Genomic DNA, 22,217 nt, shown 5'->3' on the forward strand with positions numbered 1-22,217 from the left:
TTTTGGGACATTGGGACCGGTTCTGGGGGAGGTGGGACTATTACAAATTGGACGGTCTACACCTGGGCCGGACTGGAACCAATGTCCTTGGGGGTGCTTTTGCTAACGCTGTTGGGGAGGGTTTAAACTAATGTGGCAGGGGGATGGCAACCAAATGAGGTCAGTGGACAGTAAGGAGGTAGTAACTAAAGCCTGTAAGGAACTAGATAATGAAGTCAGCGTGACTAAGGGAAAGAGTAGACAGGGAGCAGATGATGAAAGCAAAGGGACTGGTGGTCTGAGGTGTATTTGTTTTAATGCAAGAAGTGTAGTAGGTAAGGCAGATGAACTTAGGGCTTGGATTAGTACCTGGGAGTATGATGTTATTGCTATTACTGAGACTTGGTTGAAGGAAGGGCACGATTGGCAACTGAATATCCCAGGATATCAATGCTTCAGGCGGGATAGAGAGGGAGGTAAAAGGGGTGGAGGAGTTGCATTACTGGTCAGAGGATATCACAGCTATGCTGAAGGAGGGCACGATGGAGGATTCGAGCAGTGAGGCAATATGGGCAGAACTCAGAAATAGGAAGGGTGCGGTAACAATGTTGGGGCTGTACTACAGGCCTCCCAATAGCGAGCGTGAGATAGAGGTACAAATATGTCAACAGATTATGGAAAGATGTAGGAGCAACAGGGTGGTGATGAGAGATTTTAATTTTCCCAACATTGACTGGGATTCACTTAGTGTTAGAGGTCTAGATTAGATTAGAGATACAGCACTGAAACAGGCCCTTCGGCCCACCGAGTCTGTGCCGACCGTCAACCACCCATTGAGACTAATCCTACACTAATCCCATATTCCCACCAAACATCCCCACCTGTCCCTATATTTCCCTACCACCTACCTATACTAGTGACAATTTATAATGGCCAATTTACCTATCAACCTGCAAGTCTTTTGGCTTGTGGGAGGAAACCGGAGCACCCAGAGAAAACCCACGCAGACACAGGGAGAACTTGCAAACTCCACACAGGCAGTACCCGGAATTGAACCTGGGTTGCTGGAGCTGTGAGGCTGCAGTGCTAACCACTGCGCCACTGTGCCGCCCTGTGCTGTCTAGATGGAGCAGAATTTGTAAGGAGCATCCAGGAGGGTTTTCTCGAGCAGTATGTAAATAGTCCAACTCGGGAAGGGGCTATACTGGACCTGGTGTTGGGGAATGAGCCCAGTCAGGTGTTTGAAGTTTCAGTAGGGGACTACTTTGGGAATAGTGATCACAATTCCGTAAGTTTTAGAATACACATGGACAAAGACGAGAGTGGTCCTAAAGGAAGAGTGCTAAATTGGGGGAAGGCCAACTATACCAAAATTCGGCAGGAGCTGGGGAATGTAGATTGGGAGCAGCTGTTTGAAGGTAAATCCACATTTGATATGTGGGAGGTTTTTAAAGAGAGGTTGATTAGCGTGCAGGAGAGACATGTTCCTGTGAAAATGAGGGATAGAAATGGCAAGATTAGGGAACCATGGATGACGGGTGAAATTGTGAAGCTAGCTAAGAGGAAAAAGGAAGCATACATAAGGTCGAGGCGGCTGAAGAAAGACGAAGCTTTGAAAGAATATCGGGAATGTCGGACCAATCTGAAACGAGGAATTAAGAGGGCTAAAAGGGGTCATGAAATATCTTTAGCAAACAGGGTTAAGGAAAATCCCAAAGCCTTTTATTCATATATAAGGAGCAAGAGAGTAACTAGAGAAAGGATTGGCCCACTCAAGGACAAAGGAGGAAAGTTATGCGTGGAGTCAGAGAAAATGGGTGAGATTCTAAACGAATACTTTGCATCGGTATTCACCGAGGAGAGGGACATGACGGATGTTGAGGTTAGGAACAGATGTTTGATTACTCTAGGTCAAGTCGGCATAAGGAGGGAGGAAGTGTTGGGTATTCTAAAGGGCATTAAGGTGGACAAGTCCCCAGGTCCGGATGGGATCTATCCCAGGGTACTGAGGGAAGCGAGAGAGGAAATAGCTGGGGCCTTAACAAATATCTTTGCAGCATCCTTAAACACGGGTGAGGTCCCGGAGGACTGGAGAATTGCTAATGTTGTCCCCTTGTTTAAGAAGGGTCGCAGGGATAATCCAGGTAATTATAGACCGGTGAGCCTGACGTCAGTGGTAGGGAAGCTGCTGGAGAAGATACTGAGGGATAGGATCTATTCCCATTTGGAAGAAAATGGGCTTATCAGTGATAGGCAACATGGTTTTGTGCAGGGAAGGTCATGTCTTACCAACTTAATAGAATTCTTTGAGGAAGTGACAAAGTTGATTGATGAGGGAAGGGCTGTCGATGTCATATACATGGACTTCAGTAAGGCGTTTGATAAGGTTCCCCATGGTAGGCTGATGGAGAAAGTGAAGGCGCATGGGGTCCAAGGTGCACTAGCTAGATGGATAAAGAACTGGCTGGGCAACAGGAGACAGAGAGTAGCAGTGGAAGGGAGTTTCTCAAAATGGAGACGTGTGACCAGTGGTGTTCCACAGGGATCCGTGCTGGGACCACTGTTGTTTGTGATGTACATTAATGATTTGGAGGAAAGTATAGGTGGACTGATTAGCAAGTTTGCAGACGACACTAAGATTGGTGGAGTAGCAGATAGTGAAGGGGACTGTCAGAGAATACAGCAGAATATAGATAGATTGGAGAGTTGGGCAGAGAAATGGCAGATGGAGTTCAATCAGGGCAAATGCGAGGTGATGCATTTTGGAAGATCCAATTCTAGAGTGAACTATACAGTAAATGGAAAAGTCCTGGGGAAAATTGATGTCCAGAGAGATTTGGGTGTTCAGGTCCACTGTTCCCTGAAGGTGGCAACGCAGGTAAATCGAGTGGTCAAGAAGGCATACGGCATGCTTTCCTTCATCGGACGGGGTATTGAGTACAAGAGTTGGCAGGTCATGTTACAGTTGTATAGGACTTTGGTTCGGCCACATTTGGAATACTGCGTGCAGTTCTGGTCGCCACATTACCAAAAGGATGTGGATGCTTTGGAGAAGGTGCAGAGGAGGTTCACCAGGATGTTGCCTGGTATGGAGGGCGCTAGCTATGAAGAGAGGTTGAGTAGATTAGGATTATTTTCATTAGAAAGATGGAGGTTGAGGGGGGACCTGATTGAGGTGTACAAAATCATGAGAGGTATAGACAGGGTGGATAGCAAGAAGCTTTTTCCCAGAGTGGGGGATGCAATTACTGGTGGTCATGAGTTCAAAGTGAGAGGGGAAAAGTTTAGGGGGGATATGCGTGGAAAGTTCTTTACGCAGAGGGTGGTGGGTGCCTGGAACGCGTTGCCAGCGGAGGTGGTAGACGTGGGCACGATAGCATCTTTTAAGATGTATCTGGACAGATACATGAATGGGCAGGAAGCAAAGAGATACAGACCCTTGGAAAATAGGCGACAGGTTTAGATAGAGGATCTGGATCGGCGCAGGCTTGGAGGGCCGAAGGGCCTGTTCCTGTGCTGTAATTTTTTTTGTTCTTTGTTCATATATTACTGTGTAAGTATTAGGGTTTCTGGAGTGTTTCTCAGCATGGAACAGGAAGCTGATCCTTGCTGCCATCCCACAATCCCTCTGGAAAATTCTGGTTATTGTCATTGGATGGGTACAGGTTTTCAATTGGCTTTGGTCTCCACAGTTTAATATCCTATCTGTGCTCTCGGTATTTCTGTGAAGCATAGCCATTTGGACAAGCATCAAAGAGCTGTCGACCTCTGCAAGATTGTATGCTAGCAATGGTTTGCTCCTTGGATGGAAGAAAGAGGGCCGTATGAAAATTAACAAAAGTATCGAAAACGGGGATTGAAACTGTTTGTTCTTGTGCTTTTTCATTTTGAATGTTCCTATTTCTCTGTGCCTCTGTCTTGCAGCAAAGTAAGGCCAGTGCAGCCAGGGACTGGACGGACCAGGAAACTCTGTTGCTCCTTGAGGTGAGTGCTTCTCATTCATAACTTCACTCTTGCAGGGTTGGCTGGAATATTTAGTTATTGAAGAAGCAGTTCCAGAATACAGCATTAAAATAATTTGTCATTTATTTTGAGAGCTCTGTGAAGAGACGATGTGTAAATTAGTTGATTGTACTATTCAGCTGTGTATATTTTGTAATATGGTCTGTGCTTCCTTGCAATCCTCTGCAAACAGGAAGTATCAATCAAACTTGTTGCACTCAGTCTAGTTGGTTAGTTAGATTAGTTAGAGATGGCATGCTTCCAGGCTCTGTTGACCCTGTCAGTTTGGTGATTTCCATTCTTGCTTCCAGTCGGCAGCATGAAAAATGGCAGCTATCACCATACAAGTTTGTGACTGTCTTCTATATTAAGCAAGGGTGTTGGTGACTTTAAAAACATGGATCTGGAAACAGTTGGAATATTGCTTGCAAACTTTGGCACCCATTCTAGAAAGAATGGAAAAGGTGGAAGGTAGCTTGGCTAGTCTTCAATGAGGGAAATTATGATTTTTAAAATCCAAAGCTGTATGCACTGGAGAGCTGGTGGAATCTAAGCAGTTCCAAGTTTTGAAAAGGTACAAGTAAAATATTATTTCCACTGCTTGGCTCATCTGTAACTGAAGAGCCAGAAGGATAATGGCGAATTGTCCTTCAATGCAAAGGGCTATTTTTGCCTGACAACCCTCAGATATTGATGCTCGTCCAATTCTGGCCTCTTTGCGCAAGCCCAATTTTCTTATCACTACTATTGGCTGTTGAGATCTTAAGCTCTGGAATTCCCCTCCCTGAACACCTCTGTGTCGCCTCCTTTAAGGTTTGCCTTAAAACCTACCTCTACCAAGCTTTTGGTCACTTGTCTCTTTGTGCGTATGTGTCAGATTTTGTTAGTTAGTCAGTAAGCAACTTTGGAACTTTTACAATATTAAGGGCACTATATACATGCAAGTTTCTATATTGGAAGTGAGTCAGTCACATTTAAATGACCATTTGGGGAATACTTGTCTGCAAGAAAATTAACGATACAAGGATAGGTCAGGGAGATGGGATTAAACCAGACTGCCCTGCTGTGACACTGGTATGAAGTTATGAAGGTATGACTGCTGAATGCACTGTATCAGTGGTAAAAAGATCAAGTTGTGGAATAAGGAGCAGAGAAGATTAACTTTCCATTACTGTGGAAAGGCTGAACTCTTTACAACTAGAATCTCAAATCTGGTTTCATTTCAGTTGGTCTCTTTCCAACATTCTGTTGCTGCCTCCCTTAGAACAGGCTGCTTCGAATTTCACACTTTGCTTTAACTATGGCCTAACGAATGTTTTGTGTAAGTTTATCATTTCTTTGTTTTGATTCTCATTACTTGCATTTATATTGCTTTCTATCATACTCTGCTACATTTTCGAACCCTTCTCTGTAGGAACGTGTTTGGAATACTGCTGTTATGTAGGCAGATTTGGCAGCTGTACAACACCAATAATGTTCGGTCAAGAGCCATTTGGTGGCTCAGAGTGCTGCATTGTTAGAGACAATCATGGAATCACAGAATGGTTCCAGTACAGAAGGAGACCATTTGGCTTTTCATGCTCTTGCAGAAAGCCAGCATGGACAACTCTGCTTGTTCCACTCTGCAGCATAGCCATCTGACCTGGACCTGACAACATGTGTCTGGGTCGGATCGCTGTTCCAGGTCTGGCATTTGGGCTTGGGTCGGGTTGGGCGTGCTGCTTTTTGGTCAGGCAGGGAAAGGGGAGTAAGACTTAAGTGTCTTTAATTTCCGGCAGTCAAGTCGGGCCGGGAGCGGGAAAAAACCAAAGGACTCTGGCCCAGTTCGGATTAGATATGGTCGGGTTTAAATTGTATACCCGAGCACGCCTTTACTCCACTCCCCTGCCCTTTCTCTGTCGCCCTGCAATTCTTTTATCTACAGATAATTATTCAGTTCCCTTTAGAAAGCAACGATTGAAACTGTCTTCACCACTGAGGCAGTGTATTCCAGAACCTAACCACTTGCTGCGTTTATATAAAAAAAAAGAAAAAAAAGTTTTTCCTCATGTCTCCTTTTTTGGTTCTTTTGCCATTCACCTTATGTCGGTGTCCTCCAGTTCTCGACCCTTCTGCTCATGGAAATAGTTTCTACTTTTGTACTCTGTCCAGACCCCTCATGATTTTGAACGCATCTATCAAATCTCCTCTCCAGCTTCTGTTTTTCTCTGAGGATAACAGTCCCAGCTTCTCCAATCTATCAATATAACTGAAGTCCCTCATCCTTGGAACCATTTTCGTAAATCTTTCTGCATCCTCTCTAATATCCTTCCAAAAATGTGGTGCCCAGAATTGGACACCCTGCTCTCAGTTGAGGCTGAACCAGTGTTTTATCAAGCTTCACCAAAACTTCCTTGCTTTTGTACTCCATACCTCTATCGATAAAGCCCAGGATCTGGTATGCCTCATTAACAACATAATCAAACTGCTCTGCCACCTTCAACAATTAGTGCTCGTACATCTCCAGGTCCCTCCATTCCACACTGCCTTTTAGAATTGTATTCTTTATTTTGTATTGACTTTTTTCGTCCTTCCTACCAGAATATATTACTTCATACTGCTGCATTAAATTTCATCTGTCATGTGTCTGCACATTCCACGAGCTTGTCTGTCCTCTTGAAAGCCATCCTGTCCTCTTCATTCTTCAATACTTCCAAGTTCTTTGTCATCTGCAGATTTTGAATTTGTGCTCTGCACACTCGCATCTAGTTCATAAATGTAGATGAGCAAAGCTGTGGTCCAAGTACCAATCCTTGGGGAACCCCACTGTATACCTCCCTCCAGTCCTTAGAGGATCTGTTCACCACTACTCTGTTTCCCATCACTCAGCCACTTTGTATCCATGCTGCCACTGTCCCTTTTATTCCATGGGCCTCAACTTTACTGACAAGCCTATTATGTGGCACTTTATCAAATACCTTTTGGAAGTCCATATCGGCCTCACCAACCCTCAGTTACCTCATCAAAAAACTTAATCAAGTTGGTTAAACCTGATTTGCTTTCTTTAATGAATCCACATTTATCCAATTGCCATTTGTGTCCCAGATTATTGTTTCTAAAAGCTCTGCCATCATCAAGGTTAAACCAAGGTAGCCCTGTAGTAGCTGGGCTTATCCTTCGACCCTTTTTTAGTGGACACATTTGCAATAAAAACAGATGAAAGGTCATTGACCTGAAACATTAACTATGTTTCTCTATTCACAGATGGTGCCTGACCTGAGTGTTCCAAACATTTTCTGTTTCTGTTTCAGATTTCCAGTTTCTGCACTATTATGCTTTTATTCTGTGGAATATTTGCAATTCCTGAGTCCTGTGGCACCACCCCTGTATCTAAAGAGGATTGGAAGATTCTGGCCAGTGCCTCTGCAATTTGCATCCTTCCTTTGCTCAGTATCCTCAGATGCATCTCATCTGGTCATGGTGACTTGGAGCCAGCCTTTCCAATTCATCCTCTCTATGAATTCTTAGAGCACCCGGTGTCTCAACTGCCTCCTCTTTCATTGTGACTTTAACAGCAGCATCTTCCTTGGTAAATAGATGGATGCAAAGTACTCATTGAGTACCTTTTAGCCATCCCCTCTGCCTCCATGCATAAATCCCCTTTTTGGTCCCGATTCAGCCCCACCCCTCTAACCCTTTTACCACCCTTTCACTATCTTCCGACGGAAGACTTGTGAAATCCCTTTTATGTTGCCTGCCAGTTTCTTTCGATTCTCTATTTTGCTGCTCTGATTACTTTCTTCACCTACCCTTTGAACTTTTCACCTTCAGCCTAGTTCTCACTTGTATTATCACCTAACATCTGTCATATGTACCCATTTTCTGCTTCATACTGGATCTTGTTTTTTCATCCTGGGAGCTCTGGCTTTTGTCTACCTTTTGAGTTTGTGGCAGTGTATTGTGGGAAATATATTGACTGGTGGATGAGATCTTAAACTGTCTACCTTCTAATATATTACCCCAGTCCCATGAGTCCTAGTTTTGTGTAACCTCTTGTGTGGCATTTTTTCAAATGCTTTTTGTAAATTCCAATATACTATATCCACTGTTTTTTTTTTACTCCCCTTATGAATCTTATTAGTTGCATTCTCAAACTCAACAGATTTTGTCAAGCACTATTTCCTTTTCATAAGTCCTGTTGACGCAGCTAAATCATATGATTAATTCTAAGTGCTGTATTACCACATCACTAATAGATTCTTGCATTTTGCGTTCTGCTGATCGTAGGCTAACTGGCCAATGGTTCCCTATTTTCTCTCTTCCCTCCTTTCTTCAATAATGGGGTTATGTTTGCTACCTTCCAATCTTTAAAAACCATTCTGGAATCTAAGGAATTCTGGAAGATCAAAAACAATGCATCTGCTACTTCTGCAGCTACTACTTTTAAAACCGTAGCATGCCGATCATCAGGGCCAGGGGATTGTTCACTATTTAATCCTATTGGAGCCAAAATAGCCATGATGGGCCAAATGTCCTCCTTTTTGTGCTGTATTTTATGATGTGTGCCAACAGAAGGCAAAATAGCATGAGTTAGCATGCTCATGAGCTACTGTGCCGCTACATCAGTGGCGCAGTGGTTAGCACCGCAGCCTCACTGCTCCAATTCTGGGTATTGCCTGTGTGCAGTTTGCAAGTTCTCCCTGTCTCTGCGTGGGTTTCCTCCGGGTGCTCCAGTTTCCTCCCACAAGCCAAAGACTTGCAGGTTGATAGGTAATTTGGCCATTATAAATTGCCCCTAGTTTAGGTAGGTGGTAGGGAAATATATAGGGACAGGTGGGGATGTGGTAGGAATATGGAATTAGCGTAGGATTAGTATAAAAATGGGTGGTTGATGGTCGGCACAGACTCGGTGGGCCGAAGGGCCTGTTTCAGTGCTTTATCTCTACATACATACATACTCAATTGGCACACGGTGATTTTTTTCATTAGCCATGATGCATTCTTGGGTTGGGGGAGGTGAAGCGGTTACTCGACATGTAAGTAGTCCGTGGAAAAAAATCAGCTTATGGGGGTTCGGTAATCGTTGCACAAGAAAATGAACTTCAGTGGTCTTTAGAGTTCTGTATATGGCTGTTTGAGAGTGTCACCTGCTAGTTCAAGTTCAGAAGAGGGAAATATGCTAACACTTCACATTTAACTGTTTTACACATCGACAAGACTGCCGAGGAGAAAGGTAGTGAAGAGAAATTGAAGAAAGAATTGCATGGATATTTGAGGGAGTAAGTGATCAATTTTTGGTATCAGTCAGATGGATTGCACTCATGGTCATGTCCTGAGCTTTCCCAATTTCCTTAATTGGCTCCAAGTATTATTTGCTAAATCAGTAAATGCTACTGATTTATTTGAACAAAACCTGTTTATTGTTGTCCTTTGTAGGCTCTGGAAATGTACAAAGATGACTGGAACAAAGTATCCGAGCACGTCGGGAGCCGCACTCAGGATGAGTGCATACTGAACTTCCTGCGACTGCCCATTGAAGACCCTTACTTGGAAGACACCGACTCCTCCCTTGGCCCTCTGGCCTTCCAGCCTGTTCCTTTCAGCCAGTCTGGCAATCCTGTTATGAGCACTGTGGCATTCCTAGCCTCTGTTGTGGATCCCCGAGTGGCTGCAGCTGCTGCCAAGGCTGCTTTGGGTAAGGCATGTTTAAATGTTGTCCTTGCAATCTGTGTTATCTTAATGTTCATGAGCCCTACCCTAAAATGAGGCTTCATGGGATCATAGGAAATAGGAGCAGGAGTAGGCCATTCGTCCCGTCGAGCCTGCTCTGCCATTCAAACAGATCATGGCTGATCATCTGCCTCTATGCCTTTTTTCCCCACTATCTCCATATCCCTTGATGTCATTCGTATTCAGGACTCTGTGAATTTCTGTCTTGAACATGCTCAACGATTGAGTTTCTACGGCACTCTGGGGTGGAGAACTCCGCGGATTCAATGCCCTCTGAGTAAAGAAATTCCTCCTCATCTCGGTCTTAAATGGCCTGCCCCTTAGTGTGAGACTGTGTCCCCTGGTTCTAGACTCACTGGCCAGAGGAAACATCCTATCCACATCCACCCTGTCACGCTTCATTTATTCGGAGGGCTCTGATGTTTGTCTGTCTGATTTCTGGCATTACCTGAGATTGTTTTGGATTTGCAAGATGCATTTTTATTACTCTTTCTGTAACCCAAGATATTAAAACGTGCTTCATAGCCAGTGAAGTCCTTTAAAATGTATTCGCTGTTGTCATGTCGGAAAAGATGGCAGTCATTTTGCACAAGGCGAGGTCTGACCAACAGCAGTTAGATACATGACTAGATAATTTATTTTTATCATGGTTGAGGGATAATAGGGAGAGCTCCTCACCCTTTCTTCTGATAGCGTCCCTGGGATCTTTTACATCCAGTTGAAAGGGCTGATGAGGCCTCGGTTTAACATCACACCAGAAAGATGTCACTGTAGGGAGTGCAGTATTCCTTCAGTACTGCACTCAAATACCAGCCTAGATTATATGTTCGTGCATTTGGAGAGGGGCGAGAGTAATACTGGTGAGCCCTGGTTAATACCTTGGAATTATACCTTTATAACTCACTCGCTGATGTATTTGATCTGATTGTGAATCACCATTCAGTTGCTGATGTGCAATGATTCCTTTATGTAGCGAGGCTGTTGACTTACTCACAGTACTTAATCACAAGTGATTTTGTCTCTCTCCTTGCCTGGAATGTAAAATAGTTTGTTTTTTAAACCAGTTAGTTAGTTATCTTAAATTTGCAGTTTGGCTTGAACTTGAATCGGGCCATTATACAAGGAGCTTCAAACTTTTTCTTGCCCTGGTGCAAGGTAAGACATGGAATACACTGTCTCCAGAACTTTTTATGAAAAACAGGCACTTGGTAACAAATCACTATAAATAAAAGTCACTTGCTTTAATGGTGGCACCCTATTGATGCTCTCAGAATCACAGAATTGTTACAGTGCAGAAGGAGGCCATTGGACCAATCATGTCTGTGCTGGCTCTCCGAAAGCGCAATTTACCTACTGCCACTCACCCACCGCCTTCTTGCAGCCCTGCACGTTCTTCCTTTTCAGATAACAATTCAATGCTGTCTTGAGTGCCTCAATTGCACCTGCCTCCATCACACTCAACTCAGGCAGTGCATTCCAGAATCTAACCACTCGCTGTGAAAAAGTTTTCTTATGTCCCCATTGCTGCTTATGCCAATTACCTTTGATCTGTGCTCTCTTCTCGATCCTTCCACCAACAGGAGCAGTTTTTCATTATCTGTTCTGTTCAGACCCCTCATGATTTTCTCATTAGAAAAACTGAGATGGATTACACTGAGATACCCTCGATAACCAAATACTCTTAATGCTACAGATGAAGATTGACTACTCGGTTGCGATATAGGAGCAATATGGCACTGCAAAAAACTACTGCAACAAAGAATTGGTGTCATGGGGAGAGGATAACAGATTGCAAAACACTAATTTGTGGATAACTGGCATGATTGTGATGCTTCACACAATTGAACCATGTCTGCTGATCAGTCTTGCCCTTTTGCATCTTTTTCCAGTTTAATGCTGTCCAATGCCTTTTCCCTATTTGGATTGTTAAATATCTGTCTGGCCAGGTTCAGCTTTCCAACTGTTTATCCTTTTCTTCCTCTTGGGAAGAGAGCAGGACTGTGGGATTATGGCCAGGCACAATGGGTTGAATGGACTCCTGTGCTGTGAACCTCTTGATTCTCTGGCCCCAAGGGAATTGCTGACCAATTGCACTGTGGTAATAGAAACACATTGTTTAGGATTTTAAAAATGCATTCCATATTCATGATTCCCCCGCCCCCCCCCCCCCGAATTTGCTGATACTATTTACTTCCATGGTTTCCCTGTACTCCACACATGATTCAAGCGAAGTATTTCAGTTTAGAGAGCCGGACTTTAATGAATTTCATGCTGCCCTCACTGGTTGTTTACTTGTCAAACTTTTAATTATGGTCGAGTTTATCTGTACACCATTATATCTGGACAACTTGGAAAATGTTCCTTGAGCCTTTTATTAAAAAAAAAAATTCATTCTCTGGGTGTGAAGTTTGCTGCTAAGGTCATCACTTATTGGCCATCCCTCATTACTTGCTTTGATACAACTCCGTAGCGCCCTAAGCTATTTGGAAGTTTATTCAACCACCTTTAGTGTGGAGCTAAACACATGGACCATGCCTGGTAGGGTGGCAGATTTCTTTCCTAAAGGTCATGAGTGAACTATGGGTTTTTAACGACAATCTGACCACTTCACGGTCACTATCCAGCTTTTAAAAAAAAAAAAAAAAATTTGATCTCTTATGGCAGAACCTTGCATTCTCTGAATTAATAGTCTAGTTTTTGGCATTACTAGGCCAGTAATATGTCAAGTGCGCTCTGTATCTGAGTCTCAATGCTCGCTGTTTACCTCATCTCCTTGTAGAGATGCTTAATTTCTGTTATCGGCTCAGTTGTCCTCCGGTATACCTTCAGAAACTTTGTACCGTGTGTCCGTTGTGGCCGAACCAATGACCTTCACATTTGTAATTTACCATTGGCGGTACTGAAATAGTGCTGTACGCCTTTTGCCTTATTTTAAATTCATTCCTGGAATGTCGGTGTCACAGGCTTTTATTGCCTATCCATAATTGCCCTTGAAAAAGTGATGAGCCACTGCAGTCATGGTGGTACGCACACACCTCTCATGCCGTTAGGCAGGGAGTTCCAGAGTTTAGACCCAGCAGCAATGAAGGACCAGTAATATATTTCCAAGACAGGATGGTGTGTGACTTGGAGGGGAACTTGCAGGATGTGTTGGAGGCAGTTCAGAGAAGGTTTACTAGCCTAATACCTGGAATGGGCAGGCTGTCTTATGAGGGAAGATTGGCCAGGCTAAGCTTGTATCCGCTGGAATTTAGAAGAGTAAGAGGCATCTTGATTGAAACATACAAGATCCTGAGGGGTCTTGACAGGGTAGATGTGGAAAGGATGTTTCCACTTGTGGGGAAGATCATAACTAGAGGCCATCAAAATAAGATAGTCAGCAGGAAATTCAATAGGGAATTCAGAAGAAACTTTTTGACTCAGAGTGGTGTTAATGTGAAAGTCTCTACCAGAGGGAGTGGTTGAAGCGAAGACACATTTAAGGAAAAGCTAGACAAGCATACAGGGGAGAAGGGAATAGAGAGTTAGGATTATCGATTATATGAAGTAAGATGGGAGGAGGCTCAAGTGGAGCATAAATGCCAGCATAGACCTGGCTGGCCTGTTTGTGATGTATATCCTATGTAATCCTATGTAAAATGGAGAGAGTTCCATCACACTCTTGACTTGTGTCTTGTAGATGGTGGAAAGGCTGTGGGGAGTCAGCCGTTTCACTTTGCTGCAGAATTCACAGCTTCTGACCTGTTCTTGTAGTCAGTGTTAATGTGGCTGAGACAGTTAATTTATTGGGCAATGGTGAGTCCCAGGATGTTGGTGAGGAATTCAACTATGATAATCCCGTTGCATGTCAAGGTGAGGTTGTTAGACCCTCTTGGTGGAGATGATCATTGCCTGCCGCGTTATTGGCAAGTATCGTTCATGTCACTCATCAGTTCAAGCCTGAATGTTGTTCAGGTCCAGCTGCACGGAGTGCTTCATCATCCTGCAGAGTTGTAATTGGAACTCAGCAGTGTGCAGTTATAGGATTGCATTCGTGTCCGCAGGATTGAAAACTGTTGCATTTCCAAGGACCTTCTGTCTGGTGATGTAGCTGGGGCCAGATGACCATTGGATCCCGAGAGCTCCACTTCAAGGATGTTTGCACATGTGACATGAAAGCCCTAAATGTCGACTATCGCACCTGGGAGTCATGAACTGGCGAAAGAGGGAAATGGTAACATATTCTGTGGACTGGTGTGCACAACCACAATGACCGGTTGCCACAGCAGCTTGGCAACAGGCGCCAATGTCAAAAACACCAACTCGCAGCGGGGGACACAGTCTCAGAATAAGGGGCAGGCCTTTTAGGACTGAGTTGAGGAGGAATTTCTTCACTCGGGTGGTGAATCTTTTGAATTCTCTGCCCCAGAGAGTTATGGAGATTCAGTCATTGAGTATGTTGAAGACTGAGATCGATTGGGTTTCTACATATTAAAAACATCAAGGGATAGTGCCGGAAAGTGGTGTTGAAATAGAATATCAGCCATGATGTCATTGAAGGGTGAAGTCGACTCGAAGGGCTGATTGGCATACTCCTGCTCCTATTTCTTGTCTTATGTTCACATGCAGCACTTGTGGCAGAACATGCAACTTGAGGATTGGCTTTCACAGCTGTCAACTAAGGTGCACCAAGAGAAGACATCCCACCTAAATGGATTGTTTAATGTGAGTCCATCATCTTCAGTAGATGGAAGATGCCAACCATTCATGACCTGAACTTTTGTAGCCAGTAATATGGTGCACCATCCTATTAGGACGTTGCAAAAGAAACACTGGGAGGATGATGCTGATGGGACACCAGTCTTCTGGCTTGTTAACAGGCCATATAGGAAAACAATTATGTCTCTGTTATCATGAGAAAGAGAAAACAGGTGAATCTGTTGGCCTGAACATCGCCTGGTTGTAAAGTTGAGCAGTGAAATTGAGAAGCTTTGAAACTGGTGCTGTAACTGGTTTTCGGGTAAAGATATTCTACTTAAGTGTAAACCTTCTAGCTGTGGATGTTTCAAGAACTGTGGACGCCCATTATAGAGTCATATTATGTTGGGATTTTCTAATTTGATTAGAATCTTGAGGCAAAACCTTTGTATACAGCAGCAGTTCACTGGCAGAGCATCAGGAATTAGCAAAACTTTAGCTGCCAGCTATGCGTCAGCACCCTGGCATCTGCATCAAAATCCTAGCATATACAAGTGCAGTACTAGGGGAGTACTGCATTGTCACAGGTGCTGACTTTAGGATCAGACTTGAATCTGAGGTCCCATCTTTCCCATCAGGTGGACATAACCGGTCTTGTTGCATGATTCTCATGAGCAGGGGAGTTCATTCGGTCCCTTGATCCCTCAATCAACACCAAAATCTGATCATTTGGTTATTATCTCAGTGCTATTTGTGAAATTGTGCTATGTGCAAATTGGTTGCTGTTTTCCTAGGTTACAACAATGACTAAATATCAAATGTCTGTGAAATGCTTTGGAACACACTGATCTTGTGAAAGGAGTGATGTAGGTTTAAGTTTTTTTTTCTTCAGTACACAATGGCTGTGCAGATCACCACAGCACTTGCAGTGATCTGGAATGGTTGTTTAGGTAAACCTGTTAATTGCTGTCATAGAGTCGTACAGCATAGAAACAGGCCCTTCGGCCCACTGCGTCCATGCCGACCATAATGTCGACCTAAACTAATCCCACCTGCCTGCATTAATTCCATATCCCTCTGTGCCTTGCTCATTCAAGTACTTGTCCAGATAACTCTTAAATGTCGCTACTGTTCCTGCCTCCACCACCTCCTCTGGCAGCTCATTCCAGATACCTACTATTTGTTGTATGAAAAATTTACCCCTTTGATCCCCTTTAAACCTCCTCCCTCTCACCTTAAATCTATGCCCTCTAGTTTTAGTCACCCCTACCATGGGAAACGCACTCTGGCTATCTACCCTATCTATGTCCCTCATAATTTTACATACCTCTATCATGTCCCCTCTCAGCCTCCTTCGCTCCAGGGAAAACAGACCCAGCCTATCCAATCTCTCTTTATAACTCAAGCCCTCCAAACCAGGCAACATCCTTGTGAATCTTTTCTGCACCCTCTCTAGCTTACTCACATCTTTCCTGTAATGCGGCGACCAGAACTGTACCAAGTACTCCAAATGCAGCCTAACCAACGTTATGTCCAACTGTAACATGACGTCCCGACTCTTGTACTCAATGCCTCGGCCGATGAAAGCAAGCATGCCATACGTCGTCTTCACCATCCTGTCTACCTGTGTTGCCACTTTCAGGGAACTATGTACTTGCACCCCAAGGTGTCTGCTCAACAGCACTCCCCAGGGTGCTGCCATTCACTGTAAATGTCCTGCCCTGGTTTAACTTCCCAAAATGCATCACTTCACACTTGTCTGCGTGAAATTCCATTTGCCACTCCCTTGCCCATTTTCCCAGTTGATCTATATCCTGTTGTAACCTTCGACAGCCTTCTTCACTGTCCACTGTACCACCAATTTTGGTGTCATCTGCAAACTTACTAATCATGCCCCTGACATTCACATCCAAGTCATTAATATCTATGACAAGCAACAGAGGGCCCAGCACCGATCCCTGCAGCACACCACTGGTCACCGGCATCCAATCTGAAAAACAACCCTCCACTACCACCCTTTGCCTCCTATCACCAAGCCAATTCTGGATCCAATTTGTGAGCTCACCCTAGATCCCATGTGTTCGAACCTTCTGGACCAGCCTACCATGCGGGACCTTGTCAAAGGCCTTGCTAAAGTCCATGTAGACCACGTCCATCACCCTGCCCTCGTCAATCCTCTTGGTCACCTCCTCGGAAAACTCAATCAAATTTGTGAGACATGATTTCCCATGCATAAAGCCACGCTGACTATCCCTAATCAGACCATGCCTTTCCAGATGCATATAAATCCTGTCTGTCAGAATCCCTTCCAATAACTTTCCAACCAGTGACGTAAGGCTCACCAGCCTGTAGTTCCCTGGTTTATCCCTGCTGCCCTTCTTAAATAAAGGCACAACATTAGCTATCCTCCAGTCTTCTGGTACCTCACCCGTGGCTAACGATGCTACAAAAATCTCTGCCAGGGCCCCAGCAATCTCCTCCCTTGCTTCCCATAGTATCCTAGGATACACCTGGTCAGGCCCTGGGGATTTATTCACCTTAATGCGCTTCAAAGCCTCCAACACCACTCCTTTTGTAATGTTGATATGTTGCAGGATATCGGTGTGCCCTCCCTTGAACTCACGAGCTTCCATGACCACCTCCACAGTAAATACGGATGAGAAATATTCATTTAAGACCTCGCCCATTTCCCATGGCTCCACACATAGATTGCCACACTGATCCTTAAGGGGACCAACTCTCTCCCTAGCTACCCTTTTGCTCTTAATATACTTATAGAATCTTTTAGAATTCTCCTTTCCCTTATCTGCCAGGGAAATCTCATGGCCCCTTTTCGCCCTCCTAATTTCCTTCTTAAGTGTCGTCCTACATCCCCTATACTCCTAGAGGGACTCGCTCAATCCCAACTGCCTCTGCCTGACATATCACTTTCACTTCCTGCATGATGATCACTTTGGATGAGTAAAGTCCTTTATTTGATCTCATTCCTCCAGAAAACCAACCTGACTGACCCTCCTATTGATGCGTTTTCATATCCCTTGGAGCAGGCAGGCAGACAAACTTGCAGATGTACAACAGTTGCCAAGTAAAATGTTGGCTGCAGTTTACTCCAAGTAACTGCCATCCTGCAAGAGGAAAATATGCAACCCTGTCTCGACTTCTCTTTGTCTCCTTCAAAACCAATTTTCTTTTTCCACACCTTTGATCGCCTTTCCTTCCTGCTCATTATTAACCACTTCTTGATAGCATGAACAATGCTTTTTACTCTTCCCTTTTAATTTATGCTGAATTTAGGGTAAGGTCCAGAATGGTGGACAGCAGCTGCTTGCAATTTATATGGTGTTAAATAAAATTGAAGGTTCTTGAGCACCAAATCGGGCTCTCTCCGATCCCAGTGGGAGCGACAGATAGGGTGGCTGAAAATTATCTGTGCTTTTGTGTATACACCTCTGTGGGAGACGTGGGATGGGGGACTGTGCTGCTTTGTCATCGAGGTAAATATGTGCATTTACTGAGCCAGAATTATCAAATTTGGTTGATGAATCTCTTCAAATATTAATGAGACAACTGAGGACAGTCCTGTTTAGTTTAGAGATACAGCACTGAAACAGGCCCTTAGGCCCACCGAGTCTGTGCCGACCATCAACCACCCATTTATACTAATCTTACCCTAATTCCGTATTCCTAACACATCCCCACCTGTCCCTATATTTCCCTACCACCTACCTATACTAGGGGCAATTTATAATGGCCAATTTACCTATCAACCTGCAAGTCTTTGGCATGTGGGAGGAAACCGGAGCACCCGGAGGAAACCCACGCAGACACAGGGAGAACTTGCAAACTCCGCACAGGCAGTACCCAGAATTGAACCCGGGTCGCTGGAGCTGTGAGGCTGCGGTGCTAACCACTGCGCCACTGACCTTGTTCGAGCTTTCCTGTTAAATGAGCTATCCACCTTCGCTCCGCCACACACGATTATGACAGATCAGTGAGAAGCTTGTCTTGGCTGTACCAGTGAAATTGAACAAATGCGATCATTCACTTGACTCTTTTGTCTACCTTTTGTTAAGAGGGGTGCATGTCTGAAATTTTATGCAGTGCGACATGTCATAAAAGGTGATTCATGTATGACTATGGTGACCTGTTTGCTACTGGAACCAACAAGGAAGAGGACGGATAATTAATCCCTGTGTGTAGTGGATGATGATCCTAGCCCCTTTTTGGGGCTATCCCAGATCAGGTGTACTTCTCAGATGATCACGCTCTCTTCAGTTTGGAAAAAGGTAGATCCTGGAAACACTTGGGTCTGAAGGACTGATCTAACTCTCCCAAAAGAAAAGGAACCTGGGATGGTGGGACTGACGTATGAGGAGAGATTGAGTAGTTTTTCTTTTACTTATTCATGGGATGTGGGTGACACTGGCCAGGCCAGCATTTATTGTCCATCCCTAATTGCCCTTGAGTAGGTGGTGGCGAGCTGCTTTCTTGAACAGCTGTAGTCCATTTGGGGTAGGTATACCCACAGTGCTGTTAGGAAGGGAGTTCCAGGATTTTGACCCACTGACAGTGGAGGAACAGCGATATAGTTCCAAGTCAGGATGGTGTGTGGCTTGGAGGGGAGCTTGCAGATGGTGGTGTTCCCATGTATTTGCTACCCTTGTCCTTCTAGTTGGTAGAGGTTGTGGGTTTGGAAGGTGCTGTCTAAGGAGCCTTGGTGCATTGCTGCAGTGCATCTTGTAGTTAGTACACACTGCTGCCACTGTGCGTCGGTGGAGGAGGGAGTGCATGTTTGTGGATGCAGTGCTAATCAAGCGGGCTGCTTTGTCCTGGATGGTGTCGAGCTTCTTGAATGGTGTTGGAGCTGCACCCATCCAGGCAAGTGGAGAGTATTCCATCACACTCCTGACTTGTGCCTTGTAGATGGTGGACAGGCTTTGGGGAGTCAGGAGGTGAGTTACTCGCCTCGGGATTCCTAGCCTCTGACCTGCTCTTGTAGCCATGGTATTTATATGGCTACTCCAGTTCAGTTTCTGGTCAATGGTAACCCCTAGGATGTTGATAGTGGGGGATTCAGTGATGGTAATGCTGTTGAATGTCAAGGGGAGATGGTTAGATTCTCTCTTGTTGGAGGTGGTCATTGCCTGTCACTTGAGTGGCGCGAATGTTACTTGCCACTTATCAGCCCCAGCCTGGATATTGTCCGGGTCTTGCTGCATATCTACACGGACTGCTTCAGTATCTTGGGAGTCACGAATGGTGCTGAACATTGTGCAATCATCAGCGAACATCCCCACTTCTGACCTTATGATTGAAGGAAGGTTATTGATGAAGCAGTTGAAGATGGTTGGGCCGAGGACACTAACCTGAGGAACTCCTGCAGTGATGTCCTGGAGCTCAGATGATTGACCTCCAACAACCACAACCATCTTCCTTTGCGCTAGGTATGACTCCAGCCAGCGGAGGGTTTCCCCCTCTATTCCCATTGACCTCAATTTTGCTCGGGCTCCTTGATGCCATACTCTGTCAAATGCTGTCTTGATGTCAAAGGCAGTCACTCTCACCTCACCTCTGGAGTTCAGCCCTTTTGTTCATGTTTGAACCAAGGCTGTAATGAGGTCAGGAGCTGAGTGGCCCTGGCGGAACCCAAACTGAGCATCACTAAGCAGGTTATTGCTAAGCAAGTGCTGCCTGATGGCGCTGTTGATGACACCTTCCATCACTTTACTGATGATTGAGAGTAGACTGATGGGGCGGTAATTGGCCTGGTTGGATTTGTCCTGCTTTTTGTGTATAGGACATACCTGGGCAATTTTCCACATTGCAGGGTAGATGCCAGTGTTGTAGCTGTCCTGGAACAGCTTGGCTAGGGGCGCGGCAAATTCTGGAGCTCAGGTCTTCAGTACTATTGCTGGAATATTGTCAGGGCCTATAGCTTTTGCAGTGTGCAGTGCCTTCAGTCGTTTCTTGATATTGCGCGGAGTGAATCGAATTGGCTGATGTCTGGCATCTGTGATGCTGGGGACCTCAGGAGGAGGCAGAGATGGATCATCAACTCTGCATTTCTGGCTGAAGATTGTTGCAAATGCTGTCGCCTTATCTTTTGCACTAATGTGCTGGGCTCCCCCATCATTGAGGATGGGGATATTTGTGGAGCCACCACCTCCGGTTAATTTTTTAATTGTCCTCCAACATTCACGGCTGGATGTGGCAGGACTGCAGAGCTTAGATCTGATCCGTTGGTTATGGGATCGCTTAGCTCTGTCTATCGCATGCTGCTTACGCAGTTTGGCACGCAGATAGTCCTGTATTGTAGCTTCACCAGGTTGACCCCTCATTTTGAGGTGCACCTGGCGCTGCTCCTGGCATGCCCTCCTGCACTCTTCATTGAACCAGGGTTGGTCTCCTGGCTTGATGGTAATGGTAGAGTGGGGGATATGCTGGGCCATGAGGTTACAGATTGTGGATGAGTACAATTCTGCTGCTGCTGATGGCCCACAGCGCCTCATGGATGCCCAGTTTTGCATTGCTAGATCTGTTCGAAATCTATCCCATTTAGCACGGTGATAGTGCCACACAACACGATGGACGGTATCCTCAATGTGAAGGCGGGACTTCGTCTCCACAAGGACTGTGCGGTGGTCACTCCTACCAATACAGTCATGGACAGAAACATCTGCAGCAGGCAGATTAGTGAGGACGAGGTCAAGTATGTTTTTCCTTCGTGTTGTTTTCCCCCACCACCTGCCGCAGACCCAGTCTAGCAGCTATGTTTTTTAGGACTCTGCCAGCTCGGTCAGTAGTGGTGCTACTGAGCCACTCCTGGTGATGGACATTGAAGTCCCCCACCCAGTGTACATTTTGTGCCCTTGCCACCCTCAGTGCTTCCTCCAAGTGGTGTTAAACATGGAGGAGTACTGAGCCATCAGCTGAGGGAGGGCGGAAGGTGGTAATCAGTAGGACGCTACCTTGCACATGTTTGACCTGATGCCATGAGACTTCATGGGGTCCGGAGTCTATGTTGAGGACTCCCAGAGCACCTCCCTCCCTACTGTATACCACTGTGCCACCACATCTGCTGGGTCTGTCCTGCCGGTGGGACAGGATTATATTTGCTGGAGATCAGAAGAGTGATGGGGGATCTCATAGAAACCTATAAAATTCTAACAGGACTTGACAGGGTAGATGCAGGAAGGATGTTCCCGATGGTGGGGGAGTCCCGAACCAGGGGTCATCGTCTAACAATACGGGGTAAACCTTTCAGGTTTGAGATGAGGAGAAATTTCTTCAGCCAGAGAGTTGTGAGCCTGTGGAATTTGCTACCACAGAAAGCAGTTGAGGCCAAAACATTCATTGTTTTCAAGAAGGGGTTAGATACAGCTCTTGGGTCTAAAGGGATCAAAGGGTATGGGGGGAAAGTGGGAACAGGTTACTGAGTTGGATGATCAGCCATGATCATAATGAATGGCGGAGCCGGCTCGAAGGTCCGAATGGCCTACTCCTGCTCCTATTTTCTATGTTTCTATGAACCAGCTGAGAATATCAATGTCCTCCAGATAGCTTTTTGAACACGTTTCAGCCAGATTATATAATACAGGTATTATAAGGGTCCAGGAATCTCTCCTCCGTAATGTACCTTTCCAGCAAAGAGCATACGGCGATGGGTTCACGAGTTAACAATACAGAAGACGGAGAGACAATATAATTTCTAAATTTATTGAACTGAAATTGTCATTCACAGTTGGTGAGGCAGTCAATCACAACGTTAATAGTTCAGGCAAAGAAGGAAAGTACAACCTTATTTCTAGTAGAGAATCCACTTTTAAATTTAAATATTTTACTTTAACAAT

At 45.0% G+C, this 22,217-nt stretch overlaps 1 protein-coding gene across 2 annotated transcripts in view; it reads left to right on the forward strand.

Moving 5' to 3' along the window:
• The window catches only part of smarcc1a (SWI/SNF related, matrix associated, actin dependent regulator of chromatin, subfamily c, member 1a), a 305,946-nt gene that overhangs the window by 153,048 nt on the left and 130,681 nt on the right, over positions 1 to 22,217 (forward strand). For both annotated transcript variants that reach the window (XM_068031537.1, XM_068031536.1), the window contains exons 19-20: positions 3,904 to 3,963; positions 9,397 to 9,655. In XM_068031537.1, the coding sequence (XP_067887638.1) occupies positions 3,904 to 3,963; positions 9,397 to 9,655 (319 nt within the window). The remainder of the gene's footprint in view (positions 1 to 3,903; positions 3,964 to 9,396; positions 9,656 to 22,217) is intronic.

The sequence above is a fragment of the Heterodontus francisci genome, chromosome 5 (genome assembly GCF_036365525.1).
Source record: "Heterodontus francisci isolate sHetFra1 chromosome 5, sHetFra1.hap1, whole genome shotgun sequence".
NCBI lineage: Eukaryota > Metazoa > Chordata > Chondrichthyes > Heterodontiformes > Heterodontidae > Heterodontus > Heterodontus francisci.